Source organism: Haliotis cracherodii, unplaced genomic scaffold (genome assembly GCF_022045235.1).
Source record: "Haliotis cracherodii isolate W230 unplaced genomic scaffold, xgHalCrac1.p SCAF_6, whole genome shotgun sequence".
Classification (NCBI taxonomy): Eukaryota; Metazoa; Mollusca; class Gastropoda; order Lepetellida; family Haliotidae; genus Haliotis; species Haliotis cracherodii.
In genome coordinates, this window is record NW_027266319.1 from 25966173 (window position 1) to 25986652 (window position 20480).

The window sequence follows — 20480 nt, forward strand, 5'->3', positions numbered from 1 at the left end:
ATGCATATTATTATAAATTGGTTACTGCAATGATGTATGACATGACATAGTTAAATATCAAATAGTGACGATACCAGGTGTTCGCGAAAATTTAAGCGTATTCTGCCCCGGCTGTCACAAACACAGGCACACGATCCTCTTTCCATTTAATAAAGTGGACATTATTAGTTGATACATACTGACAGTGGAGTCAGACATAGTATGATTGGTAATATACGCATATTTGCGTTTTATTATGCCTCAAAGTGAGATTGACCAATCAGAGAGCAGAACTACTTACTCCATATGAGTGATTGAGTTAATATTTAACGTCACATCGGCAGTATTTCAGCTACTCCATATGAGCCCGTATACTCGTCAGTAAAATCCAAGATGGTTACTGACCTAATATAAGACCTTTTCTGTCAGTAACAGCCATCTTGGATTTTCCAACACCCACCTCACTTATTTCACATGACAATTCTGATACGGAAATTCTTTATTCGACACTGTTTTGTGTTTTAATATAATTAATTTTACAAGTACATTAATATTGTTTTAGATCACGTTCGTGACTTCATAATTAAAGATTATAGTTAAAATTATCAACAATGTTTCGCCTCTAAGGCTTGATGAGTAGTCTCCCGTTGACCCTTAACGTCAACTGTTGTAAGTGTCAAGTTTTCATTAAGACATGACATGTGCGATATGGATACTAGACAGTGTGAACTTTTCGGCATAATAAATTCGTTATGGTGTCTTTAGTTGCCGTATACGCTGTCATATTAGTTTGACGCCGCCCAATATTTTTTTCTCTAAAAAACCTAATATGACACAGTCACACATCAACTAAATAGTATTCCACTTGAGAAGACGCACTTTTTAAGCCCTCTGCGAATTCCAGGTTAAATTATGTTCCTAGTCAATTTATTAATTATCCCTAGGGACCGATCATCTATTATTCTGGGAATACTTTTTCTCTGACAGGAAGAACCGAACATTTGAATTTCTCACATTACATTATTTTCAGGACATCCAACATGCCAACAAAAAACAAAATATTTTTCTCTCTGACGCGAACAATTCTTTTAGAAAAATACAGCGATGTGCATAATATCAAACAATGGTTTGTCTGACCCAGATTAGATTACACACAGGCAGCTGTGATATTTGCTGATTGTTGGTGGAATATTGCTTGATGTGACGTAAAACAATAAACAAACAAATGACTCATTGAGATATAAGAAGTTTACTCATCACGGGAAGCCATATTTTACTATGAGCATAACGTTTTATTTGTGACCATGAAATATATCTCAAGTCACGTCCTTGCAGTGGCGTCACAACGTCACCGTGTATTCCAGTGAACACTGAAAGTGTAATCTACGTGGGAACACAATTTATTTAATAAGTACTAAAAATGTGTTGTACCATGTAATTAAGCACAGCGATATGTGGAAATGTTTTGCTGTATATAAATGTTGTTATTGTAGTATAAAAACTTATTGCAACGAATATAGATCCTTGTAGTTCATTTGTACAAAAGTCGGATGATAGCTGATGATTCGATAACAACCGAATTTATTTTATTCTCTCTCAAACAAGTTTGTCCGACAACAGGTGTTTTATTTTTTAAACAATCCTCTTAAAAGCTTCCCAGCAGCCGGTATGATAGACGGAATAACACTCCCAATGAGCGTAGGCAGCACTGATCCAAGCATGCTCATTATACCGGATTTCTCTTCATTGACTTCTTTTCGCGTCTCCTCTCGGAAGTCTGGGCTTTCGGCCTCAAGTCTCTTAATGACTTCTCGTTCCCTCCTCCTGCTCTCCAACTCCAGCTGTGTCTCTGATTCCTCCTTTTCTTCCTTCGCTCCTTTCACTGCTAGTTTCAGTTCTTCCATTTCCTTTGAAAGTGCAGCCATCTCACTCTCAGCTTTCTTTTCTGCTTCTTCAATTTTCTCTTTTTCCAGCGCTTTTATTCTCTCCTCCAATTGTTTCCTCATATCCGCGTTTTCATCGTGCTTCATCTGAAGTTTCAGCTCGAAATCTCGCCTGATTGCATTTCTCTCTTCCTGGATCTTCTGTTCATGTTTCTGTCTCAATTGTCCTTCTCTCATTTTCATGTTCTTCTCAGCCTCAACATACATTTCACTGGTGTAGCACTTGCCTCCGTTGTCAAGGAACACCCTGTCCACGAGTGTGAGGAAGTCCTGGACATCCTTGTTCTTCTCCTCATCACTGCCTCTGTTATTGAAGGCAATACATCTGTTGTTGCAAGACTTGAGTAGAACTTGCAGTTCCCGAGGCACTTTCTTCAAATACTCTTGTAGGGATTTTTTTTCATGATGTAGATCATCTTTTCTTGTGAACAGAACAATGAGATAGTTCAACATGTCACATCCGAAGACCTGCCTGAAATGTTGAACCGTATCATGTTCTTCCGGCGTAAAACGGTCAATCCTGACAACGAGGACAAAGGCATGGGGACCAGGAGCTGTCATGGCTACACATTTCACTACTTCCTTCGTGATTTCAGCATTAGTCATACCTGTGTCAAACAACCCAGGACTGTCGATTATTTGAATGTCCCGGTTAAATCTGCTCCCTCTCCCTCTCTGGCACCTTTTGGTTACAGATGACCCACAGGCACTTGATTCGAATACGATGTCCCCAAGAATATTATTGCCGGTGGCACTCTTCCCTGACCCTGTTCTGCCAAGGAAAACTATTCTCCTCTCATTGGTCGGGCAGAGTTCTGTAGACCACCCATATGACCCCCCTGTAATAGATAAGAAATTAAAAATAACTTATTAATATTACAAATTCGTAGTAAATGTAATTTGAAATGCCATACATACATGTATGTGCACTCACAACCAAGACCCACAAGTGTTACATATTCTCACATAATACAGATATATAACTGCCGTAAGTCTATGCATACAGTTGTAACTCTGTCGAGTAAATACCTAAACGTAAATATATTTCAAAATCAGTGTGCTATTATAAGGTTGAAAATAGGCGCCACCGATTTGTGAAATGAATGCATCTTCTGGCCTGATGGTAGCAATGGTGATTATAGGGGTGATACTATAACATTGGTGACATAATTTGGTAATTGATATTGCATAGCACTCTCCAACATAATAGTAATACCAGCTACTAAACACACTATTCATCGCTAGCATTTTGAAGTCATGTGGGTACAACGTTGGCTCATCATGCCTAAGGCTCGGGTTTGATTCCCGACATGTGAAACCTATTGTTTGTTGTCTCCGTTCTAATATGCAGCGGCAACATTCAACTCAATTAATCACAGAATTTACAGTGGTTTCAAAATATCAGCAGAGAAGAAACAAAGAGAAGTACCCTTTTGCTGTTGTCCATGATAATAACCCATTGGTTCTGGATTGAACAGATTGGGTAGTCCAGGTTCCCGGCGTGGCTTTGACGCGAAACATACATTGCAGTTCTGCAGGTCGCCACTGTTCACGAATGTGCACTTTCCACACGTCCATTCCTCTGCATCGTTAAACAAACCAAGACTGAATTTACATATTTATTCAGTCACAAAGAATTAAACCAGCAAGAAAACTAATGAAAGTGTAAACATATACATGGAAATATTTACAATTTTTTAAAATTAAGTTACACTAAATAACAATAACACGTTGTATGTGTACACACTATACTATACTATACTATACTATACTATACTATACTATACTATACTATACTATACTATGCTACATACTATACTATACTATACTATACTATACTATGCTACATACTATACTATACTATACTATGCTACATACTATACTATACTATACTATACTATACTACATACTATACTATACTATACTATACTATGCTACATACTATACTATACTATACTATGCTACATACTATACTATACTATACTATACTATACTATACTATACTATACTATACTATACTATACTATACTATACTATACTATACTATGTACATGTTATTCGGTTAATCCTTTTCTTATGTGATAATGGTTATTGATATTTTCTCATTTCTTGTAACAGTTAAAATGCTAGAAATGAAAAACAAATATTTCACCTACCCATATCCATGACTGAACGTATCCAAGCAGGAGAAATGTAACGGATTCTTCAATCTGTCAAATTAGATATATAATAAGTGATAACAAAGACGTTATTTTAAAATGTGCACAAATATTTGTCACTGTTGTGAGTCAGTAGTTTTACTCTGCTTTGAACAATATTGCAGTTATATCACGACATGTCATAGACTTCTAGAGTAAGAGTGGCTATTAAAATAAAATTATTGTCAATAAATAATGATAAAATAGCTGTATTAAATCAAAACCCAACTTATTACACCCAAAAGTACTAATTTTCATTTGTTTACAAAACAATTTAAGATCAAATTCTGCACAGTATTTTGTATTTTCTTCACACACGCTACTGTGAAAAGTCCACTTACTTTCATTCAGCATTACAGATGTACCGCAGTTTGAAAGGTGAAGAAAGAAGTGGGATGTTCATTTTGATCTCAATACTCATTAAAAGGTATCATGCTACACTGTTCTGTATTTACAAGTCTAGTTTGTCGGCACCAACCCGTGCACGAGACCTGCATCACTTTGGGCTTTCCTAACTCGGTAAACTGACACGCCGTGATGTAACTGGAATACTGTTCAAAGCGGCGTTAAAAGCAACCAACTCACTCACTCACTTGACAAGTTATTAGTTGTGTACACAGTGAGACAAAGGCTCGTACTTATAACATTGTAATGTTTTTATAAATGTTCTGTTTTAAACTTATATCTACAATAAACTGATATAGTCACAGTAACTTTTGTTGATGAGTATACATATTTCTAAAATACGTTTTGTACTTAATAACAAATTACATTGCGTGTAATCCACGGGAGGTAACATCGTAAGGTATATGTAGCTGCCGCTGACATCTGCAAATAGTATCGTTCCAGTGAGATATTCCAGCGGTTACTCTATCCATTGTCCTATTTCGATCACAATTCGTCTTTGAATTTTCACAACTGTGGCTTAACTTCGATATGTAACTAATACATGTAATTAATTACAGACAGTGTTTCATAAGTTTAGAGTGAAATAGACTACAGCTACTACTACTCCTCCATTTCTCCTCCTCCTCCTCCTCACCCTACTACTACAACTATAACCACCACTCCTATTACTATCATCACACTACTTCTGCTACTACTGTCACTACTACTATAACCACCACTCCTACTACATCACACTACTTCTGCTACTACTGTCACTACTACTCCTACTGCTGCGATCACCACCACTCCCACTTCAACCTTCCCTACCTACATGCATACAGCAACGAAGCAAACCTGAGGCGAGGCGCTTGTCGCAGAAGATATCTTTTAATGCCAAGCGTGTATTGCTTATTACACTGTACGAGTAACATTCACCGCCTATATTCTATACAAGCGCAGTGCTATATGACGGCTGTGCGGCCGATACTGGGAGCTTTCCTATATCTATGCTATTTGGGTTATGCAAGCGGTCTAGTTTCGCTTTCGCTGTTTTCTCTTATGACTCATCTCACTGTAATATAAATTACTCATGGGTGTTTTCAGTGTTTCTCTTACGATATCAACTTGCCATTTATAAATCCTGATCATTCCACGTCATAACATGTACGGTACTATGTTTACTGTAGTTGCCAGTCGCGACCAGCACTTAACAGAGGTCACAGTGACATGCTTTGAGTGAGTGAGTGAGTTCGGTTTTACGCCGCTTTTAGCAATATTACAGCTATATCACGGCGGGGGACACCACAAATGGGCTTCACACATGTACCCATGTCGGGAATCGAACCCGGGTCTTCTGCGTGACGAGCGAACACTTTAACCACAAGGCTCCCGGACCGCCCCAGTACGGAATAGACAAAGACAGGTGGGTGACGGTAGAGGCAGGTGTCGTTGTAGAGAAGGCGGAGGCGTAGTTGATGATAGAAGGGGCTGTGGTATTGGTAGTTGAGAGTGGATATTTGTTTTGGGAAGAAGATGTGTTTGTTTGTTTGTTGTTTAACGCCACACTGAGCGATATTCCAGCTATATGGCGGTTGTCTGTAAATAATCGTGTGTGGACCAGACAGTCCACGAGCCTGAACATCTGATCCCGTTCGTCACCTTTTTCGACAAGCATAGTCACCTTTTACGGCAAGCATGGTTTGCTGAAGACCTATTCTACCCCGGATCTTCACGGCTCTGTGGGTAGAGGAAGTGGTATTGAGTTTCGGTAGCTTTCGCGTGTACTGTGCAGTGGTAGTGTCGGTATGGGCAGTGGAATACGTACTGGTAGGTGTTGTGGGTAGTGGAGGTGTTAGGGGTACTGGTAGTGGATGCGGAGGTGGTTGTGGTGGTCTGTAGTTGTCGCTTTATCGGGTTGTGGTACACGTTGCTATTGGCAAGAGTAGTGTTTAGTTCATAGAAGGAAGTGGTAGTGGGTATTAGAAAGAGTAGTGGGTAGTGCTAGGTGATAGTGGTAATGGATATAGGGCAGTGCACAGAAGATAGTGGTAGTAGTATTAATGGAGGTATTGGTAGATGATAGTGGTGGTGGATATAGGTAGGAGTAGAGGGCAGTGTTTAGATGATAGTGGTAGTGGGTACTGGTAGGAGTAGTGAGTACATGTATCACCAGTTGTAGTTGACTTGGTAGGAGCAGAGGGTAGTGGATAGAGGATAGTGTTAGATGATAATGGTGGTTGATATTGGTAGGAGCAGAGGTTAGTGGATAGATGATAGTGGTAGTGGTATTCATAGGGGTAGTGGGTAGATGATATCGTTGGTGGATATTGGTAGGAGTAGAGGGTAGTGAATAGAGGATAGTGTTAGATGATAATGGTGGTGGATACTGGTAGGAGTAGAGGGTAGTGGTAGATGATAGTGATATTAATAGGGGTAGTGGGTAGATGATGGTGGTGGATATTGGTAGGAGTAGAGGGTAGTTGATAGAGGATAGTGTTAGATGATAATTGTAGTGGATATTGGTAGGAGTAGAGGGTAGTGGATAGATGATAGTGATTGTGTGTACTGCAAAGAGTAGTGGGCAGAGGGATCACTTTGTAGTGGATATTGGTAGGATTAGAGGGTAGTGCATAGAAGATAGTGGAAATGGGTAAAGGAAGGAGTAATAGGTACAAGTTGTCACGGCTGATAGTGGATATTGGTAGGACAAGAGGGTAGATGGCAGTTGATAGTGGAAAGTCATGCTGGTAGGTGTAGTGAGTCGTGGTAAGGGTTTTGATAGTGGATAGTGCTAGGCTTAGGGTAGGGTGTTGTAGCATATGATGGGGAGTTGTAGGGTAGGGTTGCGTTAGAGTAATGATCATACCGTATATAAGGATACTCGTTATTAATACAAAATAACGTCCAAATGAATCACACATGCCATCACTAAAAGTATAATAAGATATTATTTAGATTTTGAAATATGGCCCTCACACAAACTGATCATTAATGTTAAGGAGTTTAGGGCACAGGCTGGTAGTGGATATTGGAGGGAGAAGAGGGTAGTGGGTAGTTGATAGTGGGATGTCGTATTGGTAGGTGAAGGTTTGAACTAGAGCAGTGACACAAATAGAACATTCATGCAGATCAGAGCTAACACACTGATTCGTATTATGTATATCAAATCACTAAGAGCATGAAGAGTTAAGAGTGGAGTCAGATATATATATAGATAAAAAGAATGGGGAATATTCTTGCTGCCGTGATGGTAAACTCTTATTAGCAGCATTATTACTAATACTAATGATAAGTTAGATGTTATCACTATTCCCTTTCTTTGTTATATAAAGTTTACCTACCTGTATGTGATGAGGCAGAGGCTGATCAAGGAATGGATGCTATACCAGGTGTCAGGTGGGATTTATACAGCCTAGGAAATGGTGTGGTTGGAGGGTTTTTCCAGTCTTTTGATAAGTGAAACCAGCTATGTTTTGTTTGCGAAATTGTGTCGCGAACATGGATTAAGGAAAGGTCTGACGTTGTCCTATTTATAGCATTTGTGTTTTGAAACGAACGAGAGAACTGTTGCGTAACGCACCCATGTCTATTTCTTTCGACCAATGTTGAATCCATTGTAGTTGACAGTTTTTGGCTCGTAAACGACTGTTTTGAAAGGCGTTGATACAATATGGGCAACTGGGGCATGTGCATTACTTGCATTTATGCAACAGTGCATTTCAATGTACAACAGGGGCAGTCGGGTAACCTAGTGGCTAAAGCGTTCGCTCGTCGCGCCGAAAATCCGGGCTCTGGTGTCCCCCGCCGTGATATAGCTGGCATATTGCTAAAAGCGGCTTCAAACCCTACTCACTCACTCAATATACCAACCCCATACCCACAGTGCATGAACTGACTGTGTTCATAGTTCAAGATAACTGCTTTGATAGTCTTCGAACCGCAATGACTCAATATCAAATGAAGTGAAAGTTATCTACCATCGAGATCTGAATCTGAATATCAAGATCCCTGTTCACATTCATACGCATCAGTAGATTTCAACAACGGTGTCTGAGGAATTAACGACCTGTGTCCCTGTGTGGATTCAGGGGAAGGACAGGTCCACGTTGTCCAAAGTATCTCGTAAGTTTGATTGTGAGTCAACTCGTGCTTGTTTGGATCGTTGTTCATGCTTTCAGTCTATCTAACATTTACAAGCTAATATATGTCGGATATGGCTGCCTGGTTGTTTTACGCGTTCACTCAATACTGTTCGTGTCTGTCGCATGGACTGTAAGTCCCCATGGACCCTGGCGTGGTGATCTACCTTCAGTTGTTGGTGATCTATAGCCTGTTTTTATGTTGTTTTGTAAAATGTTAATATCTTTTTACATGCTCTCTGACTAGTTTTATGTACATCTGTGATATTCTAGTTATTATACTGCCCTTCGTCGGCAGAATTGTATGCAGTTTAAAATATATTGGTCATGTCAACTTTTGTTTCGTCACGATATGGCTGAAATATTGCCGATGTGACGTTAAACTTAAACTCACTCACTCACTCACTGTCGCATGGTGGCACGTCGTCCTTTGTAAAGCGGACATGGGAAACGGAATGTGTACCTGGTGGGTAGAATTATCGCAGTGGGGTGAAAATTTAATTTGAGTGTTCAGTGTTCCATTGCACCATTAGCACGATTTAGGGCATTGCCAATGCACAATATACACTTTTATTATGACAATTGCAATCATTATAACAAGAAAAAAAAGAATTGACGTATCATACGAGCCTTGCTCATACGATGTGATATAATTAAATATATGTTTAAGCGACTTTATCCAACCGTGAACCTTTCACTCCGGGCCCGTACCAGGATAAAGACGAACGTGACAGACATAATTGTTTTGGTTTGTATAACTTGTTGGCATTGTAATGCAAAACCTATGAATGCACTCCTCAGGAATTGACGAAATTCTCGAGGAATGGAAAGATGTTTTATGACGGGTTATAGTACCTTATGTGAGATAAGCCCAGTTGGTGATTTAGCCAGAACGGAACACTGCACAAGTAGGACTGGTAAACTGATAGCAGTGAGCGAACGAGGTAGTATTCATGTCACAATGGTCACGTGTATGGGGCGTATGGGTGTGTCCTCCATGTACGCGCAGGCTGTTCAATCTAATGCATTTAAATTGGTAACTGTATTGATGCATGACATCTCATAGTTAAATAAAATCGACAAAACAATTGAACATTACATATTCATAAGAAATATCTGCTAAAAGCAGAGTCCATTGTTCGATTCCGACTATATCATGGGCATGTATTTATGAATTACTATCACATAGTGATAAAACCAGGTGAAAAGGTTGCATTCGTCGCATTCATCAAAACATTTGACCTCATCTGAAATATGGAAGATATATTGATAAACTATGACTGCACTGGACTTTCAGTATGTTGTTTTCGGGACCTTGTAGAAATGCATTGTGGTAAAATAAATAATGTTGCAATTTGTTCCAAGTTGAGTGAAAAAAAGGCCTAGATTGCCTAAACTATAACTCAAAAGAAGGAAATACAACTGACAACTCAGTTAAAGAGAGTTTCCCGTGTTTTTGTCAGGTAAACAATTGACTTGCTTTTGCATGTGTTTGAGACGGGTGCCACCGTTAGGGCAGGATAAGCTCACCTTTCGCTAACACCTGGTATCATCACTGTTTGACATATGAATCATGTAATCGACCCCGCTTTTGGCAAAGATTTCTATTCTATATAGAAAGTTTTTTTCGCTTTATTCCTTAGTCGTGCAAAGGTCTGCTGAATGTCGGTCCAAACCCAGATTCGCTACAACCATTGTCGGTATCGTATCTGTTCTCATGTTTTTACCAAGACGGTGCGTAACTTTTGACGCTTCTCCCTTTTATAACAATTTGAGATGCTGCGATATAACTATGAAGGTATCTGGGGGATCGGAACAGTTACCTTAGGATACAGAATTTTACTACTAAATTGATGACTAAACTATGAATTTTCTAGATCTCATTTATAATTCGTATGTGTTTTTAATAATAATTTGAACTAGAAGTTGGGTTAAAACGAATGTTCACAGACTAATGTGTAAATCTGGCAATGAGGTTTAAAAGAAAAGCGTGTAAGAAACAGAATAAAGTAAATGAAGTGAAGTTTATTAGCATGGTAAAGAACCAGTACCGAGCAGTCAATAAGTACTCCCAAAGAAATGCATGACCGCTTGTCACAAATGTATGGGGATAATTGTCTTAGCTATTTCACTGTTAACGTTTGGCAGCTATGTTTAAGGCTGGCACCATTCCGCTTCTCCGGCACAAACGAAATTCAGGATCAGTGAAGAAAGTTATGGCCACTGTATTCTGGGATGCAGAGAGTGTGATCCTTGTTGATTACTTAAAAAGTCAAAAGACCATTACCGGTGCCAAGTATGCTGATTTGCTTCATCGGGTGAGAGATTCTATCAAATAAAATCGTCGAGGAACGCTGACTGCTGGAGTTCTATCACTTCACGACAATGCCTGTTCTCACACCTCCCGACTTGCAAAGGCTGCTTTGCAACAATGTGGGTTCGAAGAGCTTCCTCGCCCTTCATACTCGCCAGACCTGGCACCAAGTGATTTCCACCTGTTTCCTAAACTGGAAGAATACCTTCGTGGAAAAAGCACTATGACGACAATGTTGAATTTTTTTTTCAGGGTGGCTTCAGAAACCTAATCCTGACTGGAATTGAAAAACTCCACTATCGATATGACAAGTGTATTGAAAAGCATGTAGATTATGTTGAAAAATAAAAGTAAAAACACTTTCACAATTGTTGGTTTGGTTTGTTAGGCTTAAAACGTTTTGACCAGGCCTCGTTTCTTTGACGATTAAATGTTCAGGTTACACATAATTACTATAAACTAAGATGGCGTGTCAGTTGCATAGCGTCTTTAGACAAGCAGGCAAATGGTTCCCTTAAGCATACATTTGTAGCTGTTACAGAACCACCGGAAAGATTGGTGAGGCAGGGTACGCTCATCTTTTCGGGAACACCTGGTTTCATCACTATTTGATAGTGAGTGATAAACACATACTCATCATATAGTTGGAAGGGTACAACCGACTCTGCTTTTGGCAGAGATTTCTTAGGAGTGTGGAAATGTTTTTTTCGATTATTTACAAATAGAACACTTTACACCTAGCAAGCAAATTTACATGTTTCAAAGGCAGACGACAGTGGATGACCGTTTGACAATTGACAAAAGACGGAAGTTGCTATCATATATGTGCTGTAGATTGCGCAGTCGCGATTCATTTCTTTCCATATAACTTTGGTTATACTATTCTTTTACTTTTTGAACAATCCCTTGAAAAACTTCCCAGCGGCTGGTATGATAGACGGAAGAAGATCCCCAATGAAGGCTGGCAATACAGATCCAATAATGCCCATTATACCGGCTTTCTCCTCATTGACCTCCTTCCTCACCACCTCTCGAAAATCTGGCTTTTCTGCTTTAAGTTTCTTCAGGGCGTCCTCCTCTCTCTTCTTACTATCCAACTCCATCTGTATCTCTGATGCCTCCTTTTCTTCCTGCATTCCTTTCACGGCAAGTTTCAGGTCTTCCATTTCCTTCGTGAGAGCAGCAATCTCACTCTCCGCTTTCTTCTCTGCTTCTTCAACTTTTTCCTTTTCGAGGTCCTTTATTCTCTCCTCCAATTGTTTCCTCATACTTGAGGCTTCATCGTGCTTAATCTGAAGCTGCAATTCGAATTCCCGCCTGATTGTGTTTCTCTCTTCATGGATTTTCTTTTCATGTTCCTTCCTGAGTTGTTCCTCTCTCAGCATCATAGTCTTCTCTGCCTCAACATACATTTCACTTGTGTAACATTTGCCCCCGTTGTCAAGGAACATCCGGTCAACCAGAGTGAGAAAGTCCTTGACGTCTTGTTCCTTCTCCTCCTCATTGCCTCTGTTATTGATGGCGATGCATCTGTTGTGGCACGACTTGACTAGGGCTTGCAGTTTTACAGGGACTTTCTTTAAATACTCCTGTAGGGATTTATTGTCATGATTGAGATCATCTTTCCGGGTGAACAAAACAATGAGATATTTCAGCATGTCCTCTCCGAAGATCTGTCCGAAATGATCAACCGTGTTCTGTTCTTCCTTGGTAAAGCGGTCAATCCTGACAACGAGGACAAAGGCATGGGGACCAGGAGCTGTCATGGCGACACATTTTACCACCTCCTTCGTGATTTCAGCATTCGTCATACCTGTGTCAAATAGCCCAGGAGTGTCGATTATTTGAATGTCCCGGTTAAATCTGATACCCCTCCCTCTCTGGCACCGTTTGGTAACAGATGACCCGCAGGCACTTGATTCAAACGTTGTATTTCCCAGGATACTACTGCCTGTTATACTCTTCCCTGACCCTGTTCTGCCAAGGAAAACTATTCTCCTTTCAATGAGAGGGCAGTCAGCTGACCACCCACATTCTCCTCCTGTAATGCAAAGGATACTAAAATATAGTTATAGTGTATACTTATTCATGAGCTCATAACCTCTTCACTGTGCAAATTCATGCCTGTCTTGGAGTTTCCGGTTTAGAACAACCTTTGCTGGTCCTACGAGTCTTAGTGAATCGGGTGGTCAGGTTTAGTGAGTTGGCTTATTGCCTGCCATCGTACCCCAACGGCATGGGACATTGCTTATAATATCAATCATTAGGTTGTCTTGTTCAGGTTGTATTATTATCAGGACCGCTATCATATAGCTAGAACATTGGTATTGAATAACAATTTCCTTGACTGATGCAAAGAGTCACGGTGTTGGGTAAAATCACACGCAATCAACGTCACAGAGCCTGACAATTCGATTCCCGATTGATTCGTTTCAAAGGGGCGGTCGGGTAGCCTAGTGGTTAAAGCGTTCGCTCGTCACGCCGAAGACCCGGGTTCGATTCCCGACATGGGTACAATGTTTGAAGCCCATTTCTGGTGTCCCCCGCCGTGATATTGCTGGAATATTGCTAAAAGCGGCGTAAAACCCTACTCACTCACTATTCGTTTCATACGAGGTACTAGTATTCGGCGGATTCTGACACTGAATTCCAATGGGTGCTTCAATAAACAATGCAATAACCTTAAGTTTTATAGCAGCTTGAATCCAAAGTGATCGTTACCTGTTTGTTTTGGATTGGACATAACAGGCAGTTCAGGCTCCCGTCGTGGCTTTGACGTATCACATGCATTGCAGCTTTGGAGATCGCCACTGTTGACAAGTGTGCATTTTCCGCACGTCCATTCCTCATCTTCAAACAAACAACACTTTATCGTCATGATTACAAATAGGTCAAGGCACAAACTAACAAAGGAAGTGTCTATTAACTAGGATAATATTATGTATATTCCTCTTTGTGTGTAGTTATGTTGCTTCATTTTTTTAAAACAATAATTTGTTTTCGAAATTATTTAGTAACTTGATCACTTGAAATGAGTAAAGATATTTTTTACGTTGGATAAAAATGCATGAAATCTATTGAATTGTCACTTATTTGATTGTAAAGATATGCTATGTCCTCAGATACTTCTCAAATGCAACCTTTTCGTATTCATTTGTAATCACATACTATGCCGGAGACCATATTGGTGTGTGGTCTCTGATTGTGTTGATAATTATGTTTGAAAGTATTCCTCTTATCTGTCAACATATGCTTGTATGCTAAATATATAACACATACCCATGATGGAAGTATCACAAGATGACATGAGTCTGTAATGCACCAATCTGATAACAGAAGAACAACATATTAAATATTATGCGCATAAATGATCTTGTGTGCATATAAGGGATTTAATATGAATGTGTGTCTGTATTTGTTGCTCAGCGTCGCACTCAGCGTTACTGCAGCTACATGTATATGAAGGCGGCAATCACACAAACGAGTGATCGATATTGTGAGCAACGATTCTAGGTACAAAGACACGCAATCAACCAACTCGCCGAGGCTGACCACGCAATCAATTTGGTCGTCTCTGAAGAGCAGCATTGGTTGCAATATCAGATACTTCGGATCTTTTTCTATGGTTAAGCATCAGGCACCATATACAGATACATGTACAACTGATGTCTTCTAAGCACCCCCAAAGGTTCTTAACACGTTATAAATTAAGTCACCGATTTGACCAACCCATCCATTTTGTCGCCTCTTATAACAAGCAGATCGCCTCCGTGGTCAAGCGGGTAAGAGCGTCTACCCTGAGAGCGGAAGGTCGGTGGTTCAATCCCCTGGCAGCGTTATATCCCGAGACGTTAAAAGATGATACGTCTTGTTACACTGCCTGGCGCTCTGCATTAAGGGAATAAAACAAGGACTGAACGGCTCTGAGTTAGTGTACTGTGTCTGAGTAGGTTTGACGTATCCACGTTAAACAGAGGCATGATAAGTGGGTTAGCACTGTATAAAACCGGCAATCAAACTCACACCCACACCTTACAGTCTTGATCAGTCATTAACACAATGGTGGTTTTGATGAATAAGTTAGACGCCTGTTAATCTGCAGTTATTCGTATTTATATCTCATAGTCAAGTCGTGTCACAACAGATGCATCGCCATCAATAACAGAGGCAATGAGGAGGAGAAGGAACAAGACGCCAAGGACTTTCTCACTCTGGTTGACCGGATGTTCCTTGACAACGGGGGCAAATGTTACACAAGTAGAAATGTATGTTGAGGCAGAGAAGACCATGATGCTGAGAGAGGAACAACTCAGGAAGGAACATGAAAGAAAATTAATTCTAATTAATACTTAATACTTAGTATTTGCATACCATCTGCATGCAATATAATTACGCCATAGTTTTCTTCATTACACTCTACACTGTGTCGTCACAGCTTACATCATTATACAACATGTAAAAGTATGTGTCGTCCACAACGGATTGAAACAGGATGTTTGTGAGTTCCATTACACTTTTGTCTGCAATACAGATGTACATGGGTCGGCTGTGTTATGTAAGGGTCTTGTTTAGCTTTCGCAGTTTCCGTTTGTGGCTCAATCATAATACTAAAATTAACACATGGTGTTTCTGTCTTTCTCTTTAGCTATTTACATATCTAATCAAACCATATTGTAGTTCTGCGAATACGGTTTCAATTAATGGTGGGGCAAAGAGGGGTGGGCAATGGTATAAGTATCCCTTTGGGGAGGTTATGTGTGTAAGAAGGGTATAAAATGATTTTTGTACCTTTCATTAACCGACAAAAGACCAATGTATAAATAACGTGTAGGAAACAGACAGCGGAAACAGACACATTTTGGCAATTATTGAACAGCAGCTGGAAATAAAAGGATGGTGTTGGTGAGAGGTCAAATAAGTAAGTTAAGTGGAACAAAATCATTATAAAAATGCTGTTATCCCGATATTCAAAATCATTAACTAAGCGGTGGTAGCCTAGCGGCTTATAACATGAGCCGAAGGGGCATACATTTGGATACTCATTGCTTTAAAGGGACCTAAACTTAGAGGTCACTGATTCATAGGATGTGAAACCCAACCCAGTGAATGGTATCGCACTGAGAAAAAGTCAAGTAAATTGACTATCCCTCCTGGTACATTGTAAGGGGACAGCGCTGGAGAGAAGAGGTATCCTGAAGACGAGCATGTCTGAGTAACTCTCCATTCCTTTTAAAAATAACAGAGTCGATATACCACATATACTAGTCTAATCTGCAAATATTTACTAACTGGTTAGTAAAACCTCCTAACAAGTTAGTGTCTGAGTGGACAGGAGAATTCATAAAGTAAGTAAGTAAACTTCACTAGCTATTTCTGTCAGTGCGATGAACATAAATATTTACATAACTTTGCGGACCAACCTGATAATAACGAGACTTACAAAGCTTGCGCTTGTACTTTGGCTTGTCAATAATGGCATGATATCACTTGGAATTAAGGACATATTAACCACATGAAACTTGTTGACGGGAAAAATAGCTAGGGTTAATTTAACCTGTGACAACTGTCTCGTACTTTCGGTGTGTCATTCCTCATCTTACAACAAAAGAAAATTATTTTAAAGTCACGTTTTCAATGTCACGATTGCTGTAATAACAATGCCAAACCTAAACCTTCCCCAGTAAGTATTGAATAAATCTCCGCCTACGGAGCAATATGGGTCAACCAGGAAAGAGTGATAATCAGTTTCCGTGTTCGTATGACAATGGCCTGAAACCACAAATTAAAAACATCACCATCCTGAAGTATACTCAGCAAGTGAGTGGTCACAAAACGGGGGCACGAGTGGCCCAGTTGTCAAAGGTCTGTCTCACAGTCCCCTGAAACCATGTATTTTCCCTTCCACCCAGCTTACTGTACTGCTGAAGTACGAAATGAAGCTCAGGTTCTGAATCTCACACCTCACTGGGGTTCCTTCCAGTTTAAATGCAGTTGTTTGGTTCTATCAAAATTGTTTATTTCAGAGAATAAACGTTAATCTACTATTCGCTGTGAGGAGCTGCTTCTCCCAAGCGTGCCAGGATCCGATTCGCCCTGATTATGATCCTTGGTTGGTTTGCACTAAACCGATGATGGAGAACATTTCAGACGAACGCGATGCTAGTAGAAAAACAGTTGAACCACTTTTCATTCACGGATGCATAGTTTGCACAGTTATTCATGACCGAGATTCAATACATATTACTTTTTATAGAGCACAAATTTAAGATTCGTCCATGTCCGAGTCTTGCTTTCTGCGCAACACAAAAGCCCCATACATCTGATCATGGATGTGAGCAAAATGAGTGAGTGAGAAGGGTTTAACGCCGCTTTGAACACTATTTCAGTTATTTCGCGGCGTGTCAGCTTAATGTGGGAGGAAAGCCCGAAGTGATGCAGGTCTCAGACGTTTACCACTTCGGTGAAACCCACGAGCACGGGTAAGGTGCTGACAAACCTAGAAACATAATCGGGGAGAACCGGGATTCGAACCCACAATCATAGCAAAGTGTCTAAGATCGGCAACTACCGTTACATTGGGCTCTCCTCCCATAATGAACTGACAACAGTTCCAAAACACGACCTTATGCCCAACTCACTCCCCCACTTCAATGATTGTACACGGCATGTAGTTTATTGTATTTATAGTTTGTGGTGTTTGTTTGTGTTTGTGTTTTTGTGTGTGTTTTGTGTCTGGGGAATGTTTGTGTCTGATGTGTGTCTGAGTTATGTTTATGATGTGTGTTGTGGTTGTGGTGTGATTTGTACTTGAGATGTATGTTTGTGTTTGTGATGTTCTGGTGTGTTTGTGATATTTGTTGTGTGATGTGTTTGTGACGTGTCTTGTGTTTGTGATGTGTGTTGTGGAGTACATGTGTTTGTGGTATGTCTTGTGTGTGTCATGAGTGCTGTTGTGTGTGGTGTGTTTGTGACGTGTCATGTGTTAGTGATGTGTGTTGTGAAGTACATGTGTTTGTGATATGTTTTGTGTGTCATGAGTGCTGTTGTGTGTGGTGTGTTTGTGACGTGTCATGTGTTAGTGATGTGTTTTGTGGAGTACATGTGTTTGTGATATGTTTTGTGTGTCATGAGTGCTGTTGTGTGTGGTGTGTTTGTGACGTGTCATGTGTTAGTGATGTGTGTTGTGGAGTACATGTGTTTGTGATATGTATTGTGTGTGTCATGAGTGCTGTTGTGTGTGGTGTGTTTGTGACGTGTCATGTGTTAGTGATGTGTTTTGTGGAGTACATGTGTTTGTGATATGTTTTGTGTGTCATGAGTGCTGTTGTGTGTGGTGTGTTTGTGACGTGTCATGTGTTAGTGATGTGTGTTGTGGAGTACATGTGTTTGTGGTATGTCTTGTGTGTGTCATGAGTGCTGTTGTGTGTGGTGTGTTTGTGACGTGTCATGTGTTAGTGATGTGTGTTGTGGAGTACATGTGTTTGTGGTATGTCTTGTGTGTGTCATGAGTGCTGATGTGTGTGGTGTGTTTGTGACGTGTCATGTGTTAGTGATGTGTGTTGTGGAGTACATGTGTTTGTGATATGTATTGTGTGTGTCATGTGTGCTGTTGTGTGTGGTGTGTTTGTGACGTGTCATGTGTTAGTGATGTGTGTTGTGGAGTACATGTGTTTGTTATATGTTTTGTGTGTGTCATGAGTACTGTTGTGTGTGGTGTGTTTGTGACGCGTCATGTGCTAGTGATGTGTTTTGTGGAGTACATGTGTTTGTGATATGTCTTGTGTGTGTCATGAGTGCTGTTGTGTGTGGTGTGTTTGTGACGTGTCATGTGTTAGTGATGTGTGTTGTGGAGTACATGTGTTTGTGATATGTTTTGTGTGTCATGAGTGCTGTTGTGTGTGGTGTGTTTGTGACGTGTCATGTGTTAGTGATGTGTGTTGTGGAGTACATGTGTTTGTGATCTGTTTTGTGTGTCATGAGTGCTGTTGTGTGTGGTGTGTTTGTGACGTGTCATGTGTTAGTGATGTGTGTTGTGGAGTACATGTGTTTGTGATCTGTTTTGTGGGTCATGTGTGCTGTTGTGTGTGGTGTGTTTGTGACGTGTCATGTGTTAGTGATGTGTGTTGTGGAGTACATGTGTTTGTGATATGTCTTGTGTGTGTCATGAGTGCTGTTGTGTGTGGTGTGTTTGTGACGTGTCATGTGTTAGTGATGTGTGTTGTGGAGTACATGTGTTTGTGGTATGTCTTGTGTGTGTCATGAGTGCTGATGTGTGTGGTGTGTTTGTGACGTGTCATGTGTTAGTGATGTGTGTTGTGGAGTACATGTGTTTGTGATATGTATTGTGTGTGTCATGTGTGCTGTTGTGTGTGGTGTGTTTGTGACGTGTCATGTGTTAGTGATGTGTGTTGTGGAGTACATGTGTTTGTTATATGTTTTGTGTGTGTCATGAGTACTGTTGTGTGTGGTGTGTTTGTGACGCGTCATGTGCTAGTGATGTGTTTTGTGGAGTACATGTGTTTGTTATATGTCTTGTGTGTGTCATGAGTGCTGTTGTGTGTGGTGTGTTTGTGACGTGTCATGTGTTAGTGATGTGTGTTGTGGAGTACATGTGTTTGTGATATGTTTTGTGTGTCATGAGTGCTGTTGTGTGTGGTGTGTTTGTGACGTGTCATGTGTTAGTGATGTGTGTTGTGGAGTACATGTGTTTGTGATCTGTTTTGTGTGTGTCATGAGTACTGTTGTGTGTGGTGTGTTTGTGACGTGTCATGTGCTAGTGGTGTGTGTTGTGAAGTACATGTGTTTGTTATATGTTTTGTGTGTGTCATGAGTACTGTTGTGTGTGGTGTGTTTGTGACGCGTCATGTGCTAGTGATGTGTTTTGTGGAGTACATGTGTTTGTGATATGTCTTGTGTGTGTCATGAGTGCTGTTGTGTGTGGTGTGATTGTGACGTGTCATGTGTTAGTGATGTGTGTTGTGGAGTACATGTGTTTGTGATATGTATTGTGTGTGTCATGAGTGCTGTTGTGTGTGGTGTGTTTGTGACGCGTCATGTGTTAGTGATGTGTGTTGTGGAGTACATGTGTTTGTGATATGTATTGTGTGTGTCATGAGTGCTGTTGTGTGTGGTGTGTTTGTGACGTGTCATGTGTTAGTGATGTGTGTTGTGGAGTACATGTGTTTGTGATATGTCTTGTGTGTGTCATGAGTGCTGTTGTGTGTGGTGTGTTTGTGACGTGTCATGTGTTAGTGATGTGTGTTGTGGAGTACATGTGTTTGTGATATGTCTTGTGTGTGTCATGAGTGCTGTTGTGTGTGGTGTGTTTGTGACGTGTCATGTGTTAGTGATGTGTGTTATGCTGTACATGTGTTTGTGATATGTCTTGTGTGTGCTGTTGTGTGTGGTGTGTTTGTGACGTGTCATGTGTTAGTGATGTGTGTTGTGGTATACGTGTTTGTGAAATGTCTTGTGTTGATGTTGTGTGTGGTGTGTTTGTGACGTGTCATGTGTTAGTGAT

At 40.3% G+C, this 20480-nt stretch overlaps 2 protein-coding genes across 2 annotated transcripts in view; both read right to left on the reverse strand.

Annotated features, from left to right (window-relative positions):
- Positions 1-1231: 1231 nt before the first annotated feature.
- LOC139445180 (GTPase IMAP family member 4-like) lies at positions 1232-7987 on the reverse strand. Its single transcript, XM_071226302.1, has 4 exons — positions 7849-7987; positions 4079-4132; positions 3352-3504; positions 1232-2761 (listed from the first exon to the last, which is right to left on the reverse strand). The coding sequence occupies exons 2-4, from the start codon at positions 4086-4088 to the stop codon at positions 1605-1607; spliced, it is 1320 nt and encodes a 439-aa protein (XP_071082403.1). The 5' UTR covers positions 4089-4132; positions 7849-7987; the 3' UTR covers positions 1232-1604.
- Positions 7988-10699: 2712 nt separating this feature from the next.
- Positions 10700-20480, reverse strand: part of LOC139445381 (GTPase IMAP family member 4-like) — an 11276-nt gene continuing 1495 nt past the window's right edge. Inside the window, exons 2-4 of the mRNA XM_071226522.1 lie at positions 14240-14286; positions 13682-13810; positions 10700-13001 (exon numbers count right to left, since the gene is read on the reverse strand). Coding sequence (XP_071082623.1) covers positions 11848-13001; positions 13682-13810; positions 14240-14267 — 1311 coding nt within the window. The 5' untranslated portion in view covers positions 14268-14286 and the 3' untranslated portion in view covers positions 10700-11847. The remainder of the gene's footprint in view (positions 13002-13681; positions 13811-14239; positions 14287-20480) is intronic.

Excerpts from the sequence above, each read along its gene's own strand:
- LOC139445180 (XM_071226302.1), bottom strand. Across the intron at positions 2,762-3,351 it reads TCATGGACAACAGCAAAAGG|GGGGGTCATATGGGTGGTCT; the intron begins GTACTTCTCTTT and ends TATCTATTACAG.